Genomic DNA, 5,747 nt, shown 5'->3' with positions numbered 1-5,747 from the left:
ATAGAGCTCAGCCGGGAAAATGCTGCTACCAAGAAGCCATGCTTAACTCTGTTCTTTCTGTGTCTAGAATTCCTTCCCAAGCCCTCTTGGGTTTTACATCCATGTCATTGCCTCACGATGGTGTCATTTGTAGCACAGCATTTCTGTCCTTCCCAGTGCCACAGCCATCAGGCCCAACAGAACACACAGAGGCTTATTTTAATTATAAACTGATTGGCCTATTAGCTCAGGCTTATTATTAACTAGCTCTTACAACTTAAATTAACCCATAATTCTTATCTGTGTGTAGCCATGTGGCTTGGTACCTTTTCTCAGTGAGGCATTATTCTCATCTTGCTTCCTCTTTGTCTGGCTGGTGGCTGTGTCTCTGCCTTTCCTCTTCCCCGAATTCTCTTAGTCTGGTCACCCTGCCTGTATTTCCTGCCTGGCTACTGGACAGTCAGCATCTTATTAAACCAATACAAGTGACAAATCTTTACTAGGGACAGAGTATTATCCCACAGCGGATCTCTGTGAGTTTGATGCCAGCCTGGTCTACAGAGTGAGTTCCGGACAGGCTCCAAAGATACAGAGAAACCCTGTCTCAAAAAGCGATAAACAAACAAACAAAACAAAAGGAAGGAAGCAAAGGATCAAAGAAGTGCTCTAAGTCTTTGGGCTTGAGCAGCTGGAGAGGGGTGCCATTGACTATGATGGGAAAGCTTGGTGTGCACCTGTGTGTGCACGGGGACATGGGGGCGAGGAGAGCTATCATCCCATTCCTGCTGTGTTGAACTTGAGGCGCTTCATGGGTACCTGTCCAGGTGTCCGTTGGAAAGAGACTGGAGTGGAAAGCATACAGTTGACAACTGGCCTGACTGGTGTGTGTTTTTGGCCATCGGGTTGAACGAGAACACAGAAAGACCCTGACACCCAGGTGCCCACCTCTGCTCTGTAGTAGGGCTTCCCTGAACCTCCACAAGGGACCCACCCTCACCTGTGTCGTGTCTCACCTCTGCTTTTCTCTCCTCCTAGGCTTACCAGAACTGGGTGAAGAAGAATGGAGCCGAGCAGACGCTGCCCACCCTGGGTCTCACCAACAACCAGCTCTTCTTCCTGGGATTTGCACAGGTGAGCTCACTGGGAGGTAAGGCAGGTGTGTTCCATCGTGGGCATGTACACGAGCTCCACAGCCAAAGGCAGGTTCCCCACAAATGGCACCTTCCTAAATCAGCAGACTGTCTTTGGGATATTCCCCTGTATGAAGGCAAGGTGCATGGAAGGGCAGAAATCCACCTAGCGGTCCTCCTGGCTCCCCAAGATCTCAGGCTCACGCTGTTGCTGTCATGGGTGGGACCAATCGAGCGGCTTCAGGGCCCCATGGTAACCCCAGATTTCCTTTGTTAACCCCTCCCCTAGGTCTGGTGCTCCGTCCGCACACCTGAGAGCTCCCATGAAGGCCTCATCACCGACCCACACAGCCCCTCCCGCTTCCGGGTCATCGGCTCCGTCTCTAACTCCAAGGAGTTCTCAGAACACTTTCACTGCCCTCTTGGGTCCCCCATGAACCCTCATCACAAATGCGAAGTCTGGTAAGGGCTGCAGCACAGAAAGCACACGTGGAAGAGGGTAAGGGGCCCGCAGCCAGCTCCTGGCCCAGGCCCTCAGCTGCCTAGGACCCCTTCCCCACCCTGGAGGGTATACAGCCATCCCGTCTAAGCCTATGGTGGTGGTCCATCACTCGACCCCAAGATCTGATCCCTGTGAAAGCCCTGGCACCCATGTAGGATGCTAGAGGGCATTTGTATGTCGAGCTGGTGGGCCTCACACTGACAACGGCAATGGGACACAGCCCTCGCCCACATCCAATGCCAGTTATACCACAATACCACTGTGTCAAATGCTTTAAAGATATATTTTTGGGGAGACTATTTTTTAAGCATTATGGAATACACTGGAAATATTCAGGGAAAATGCATTTAAAACACTTTTTTTTTTAAAAAAAAAGGAAAGATTAGTATATTTATTATGTTCTCTTTTTCTAAATAATCTGTGGACAAAGGAACCCCCACTGATTTACCCCGGGGACCCCAGGCTGCTGAGCAAGCCCCTAGACTGAACGCTACATTAGCCCATTGGTGGTGTGACTGTTTCTGCAGTCACCCATGCAGACAGGAGATGCAGGGACCAGGATGAGGGAGGAGCCAACTGAGGGACCTCCCTCTGGGCATGACCCTTCTCAGCTCACCTGCCCTGTCTCTGGCATCTAACCGTGGGAACCCCAACAAGGATGGTCTGGTACCCAGAGCTGAGGCAGCCTGAACAGGAGCCCCTCAAGGCTGAGTCCCATGACCCCCTCTTCTCCAAAGATGTCTTTCTTCTGGTCCCACCTCTTCTGGCCTTGGGGATCGGATGCCACTCTGTAGCACTTCCGACATTCTGAAGGGATCCGCCTCGCTGACCCTTGGCACAAGGAAGTAGTCCAGTTCTCCCTCCAATCTCTGTAGCCCAGAGTTGCCCTGGCCTGGTTCCCAGGACCTGTTTTCTAGTGCCTTAACTGAGTCTGTGGCCCCTGAGTTCCACCAAGGAGGCAGCACCTGACTAGAAGCCACTACCATAGCACCTCACCCAGGACCCTCAGGGTTGCCGTCCCAGCCTGCCTACAGGGCAGCTGTCCCAGATGTCCATTGTTGGGAGCTGTTGATTCCTCTCAGACTTCCAGCCTCCCGTGGCTGAGTTGAATCAAGCCAGTTCTTATAGGTGGGGGGGGGGGAGGCATCTGTGAGCCAGAGGAGGCTGAGAATGGAAGGATCCCAGCCCCATCTGGGCTACAGGGAAGGCGTCTGCCCAACAGCATCACCCAGTAGTAGATGTATGGGTCCCCACTAGGTGGTGCTTATTGTGGTTCTCATGATTGCTGTAGGGAGGCAAGCCACCAGACCTGTGAGCAGGGAGCCTAGGAGTGCCACCCACCACCTGGCAGGCCATGCCCCACGTCGCACAGCAAGCCTCCCCCCCCCTCCCAATACCATATTCCTCCTCAGCCAAGAAGTTCAGAAATGTAGTCTCTATCCTGCCAGTTTAGGGTTAGCCTTAGCTCTTGGCCAGGGAGCTAGAAGCTAGCCCCTGACAAAGTTCCTGGTTCCTGTAAGCTCGGTCAAGGTCTCATAGCTCTTCAGGGAAAGGTGTAGCACGGGAAGCAGGAAGGTGCTGGAGCCATGTCCTGCCACTTAAAGGTGGACCTTCCGGGCCCCTGCCCCTTTCCGTCCCGCCTTCCTGTGGAGAGGCAGTTCTGGAAAGAGTCCAGCACCAGTATGTAGAAGCAGGGTCCTCAGCTGGGGAGTCAGCGATCCGGTCATTGCTCAGGGTGTGCAAGGCAGCCATAGCAGGAAAGCCCAGGCTGAGCAAGGATGGGTGGGTATAAAAGCAGCAGCCTGCTCCCCCACCCTCACCCCCACCCCCAGGGGTTCGAGAAAGGCAGAAGTGAGAAGAGTTGCTGCTCTCAGACCCCTCCTCTCAATGCTGGGAGCTTCCCTGCGGGTACAGAACATGGGGTTCGGAGCTAGGGAATCTATTTTTTGTATTATTATGTTTGTGCTACTGTAGTTTTGACGTGGCACTATTGTAATTACAATAAAGTTCTTGTACCAAGCGCCTGTGTCTGAGTGTCCGTCCTTGGGTGATGTGTGTCCTGTGGGGCCATGAGAGGGACCTTGGTCAACCAAAGCTGCCCACCCTTGTAGAAGTCTCAGACCCTGAGGAATACCAAGTTACTGTTTCCTGTGGCCAGTCCTGGCCACTCTTTCAAGGAGGTGTTCCTGTGAGTACCCCTTGTTGGTGAGAACTGTGCCCCCCCACATGCTCACATGTGTGCACATACACTGAAAAGTCATGTTTCCATTGTCTTAGAGCAAAGAACTTTCCAGTAAAGATTTTCAAAGAGGCTCAAGAGCGAGCCAGCAGTTTTCTATGCATCTTCTTGTTAGGAAGTATTATTTTCAGGTGTGTAACTTTTGTTTAGGCTGCATTTGATTAACTGAAGCTGTGGTTGGTTCTCTGCAGGTCTAAAAGAGCGAGGCAGGAGCAAGGGTAGGTGGAGCTGGCAGGCAAAGAGGATAAATAGGAGAAACAAGGAGAAAAAGGAGCAAGAGAAGGAGAAGAGGAGGACATCAGGAGCAGCCACTCAGCTACACAGCGAGTCATGGAGTCAGAAGGAAAGAAAGGTCCAGAAGCAAAGGTAGTTGGGATAACTTAAATCTGACAAGATTAGCCAAGCTAAGGCCCGGCATTCATAAGTAATAATAAGCCTCCATGTGTGTGTGATTACTTGAGATCTGGGTGGTGAGCCCCCCCAAAAAAGCCAAAAGAGTAAAACAGCCCATAACATCCTCTGTCTACAGCGTTGTCTCTTGGCTTCTCTGCCTTATAAACTTCCCATCCTTCAAGGCCCCATGCAGTATCACCTCCTCCAGGAAGCCCTCTCTCACCTCCTACTCCACACAGACTTCTCTTTCCAACTAGGGTGTGTCAGTTTTCTGAGCCAATACAGTTACCAGGAACTCACTGCCTAACAGGACAGAAATTCATTACCTCATAGTTCTGGAAACTCAAAGGTCAAGATCAAGGTGGTGACAGGCTTGGTTCCTCCTCTGCAAGTCAGGAAGAATGCTCCAGGCCTCTCTCCTGGCTCCTGAGGGAGTCACACCCATGCACACACGGGACAGAGGTGGCACTGGCTGCTGCCCACCCCTTTCCCAAGAAGAGACACCTAACATCTGTCAGATTCCCGCTTAATCCCCAGGCCCCAGCCGGTTTTGTTTTTTGTTTTTTTCTGAGACAGGTTTCTCTGTGTAGCCCTGACTGTCCTGGAACTCACACCGTAGACCAGGCTAGCTTCAAACTCACAGATAGCCGCCTGCTTCTGCCTCCCAAGTGCTGTGATTAAAGCCGTGCACCACCACCGCCCAGCACGTTAGTACTTTGAGCAGACCCCTTTTCCAACAACCAAGAGAACAGATGGCCTCTGGGTCCCCAGCCCTGAGCCCTGAGCCCCCACATCTCCTCTCTTCCCTTCTCTTTGAAAACAATACATCCTTGCCATCCTTAGCCATGCCCCTCCCCACGCAGGATTTGAACTTCCTGCGTGGCTATTTGGGGCTTGCCCTTCCAGCTGAGGACGGTGGAGACAGCTGTGTCTTCAGAAGAACTGAAAACGTAAGCGATCTGATGTCTTTAACTGTGAGCCAGAGAGCCAGCAGGGTATACAGGTAGGGTGGGGGGGTGGATTAGAGGAGCCATTCAGTGCTCATAGACACCAGCACAGCAATGGGCCTACGGACAAATGACTTCACAAAGAACTGTACCGCTTCACTGGTGATGAGAGGAAGCACAGATGCATCCCCTGGCCACGTACAGAAAGGCCCATACCATAAATGCTTCAAATGCTCCCCCAAGCCAATCTGTAACCCCAGCCCCAGCATTCTCACAACCGAACTCCCAACAGAATTATCTGTGAGAGAGTGTGTATGCAGGTGGGTGTGGTGCTGGGTGAGAGCGTCGGTGCTGGTGGGCACTACAGCCACTAAGCTACATTGTCACCGTAACAGGCTTCCTCTTGGGCCACCAACTGGCTCCCAAATCATGATGTGGAATCTTAATTATGAATGTCCAGCCTTATGCTTGTTTCTTGCTAGCTCTTGTAACTTAACCTGTTTCTCTCCATTGACATTTTTGCCTCAGGCCTTTTACCTTTCTTTATTCTCTCTCTT

At 51.9% G+C, this 5,747-nt stretch overlaps 1 protein-coding gene across 2 annotated transcripts in view; it reads left to right on the top strand.

Moving 5' to 3' along the window:
• Ece1 (endothelin converting enzyme 1) overlaps positions 1 to 3,631 on the top strand; it is a 97,676-nt gene extending 94,045 nt beyond the window's left edge. The window contains exons 18-19 of one of the 2 annotated variants that reach the window (XM_005352983.3): positions 1,015 to 1,110; positions 1,399 to 3,631. In XM_005352983.3, the coding sequence (XP_005353040.1) occupies positions 1,015 to 1,110; positions 1,399 to 1,575 (273 nt within the window). In that variant the 3' untranslated portion in view covers positions 1,576 to 3,631. The remainder of the gene's footprint in view (positions 1 to 1,014; positions 1,111 to 1,398) is intronic. The other variant, XM_005352985.3, reaches the window with a different exon arrangement.
• The last annotated feature ends 2,116 nt before the right edge of the window (positions 3,632 to 5,747 follow it).

Source organism: Microtus ochrogaster, chromosome 10, assembly GCF_000317375.1.
Source record: "Microtus ochrogaster isolate Prairie Vole_2 chromosome 10, MicOch1.0, whole genome shotgun sequence".
NCBI lineage: Eukaryota > Metazoa > Chordata > Mammalia > Rodentia > Cricetidae > Microtus > Microtus ochrogaster.
Note: the sequence above shows the minus strand (reverse complement) of the source record. Positions and strands in the feature narration are given on the sequence as shown.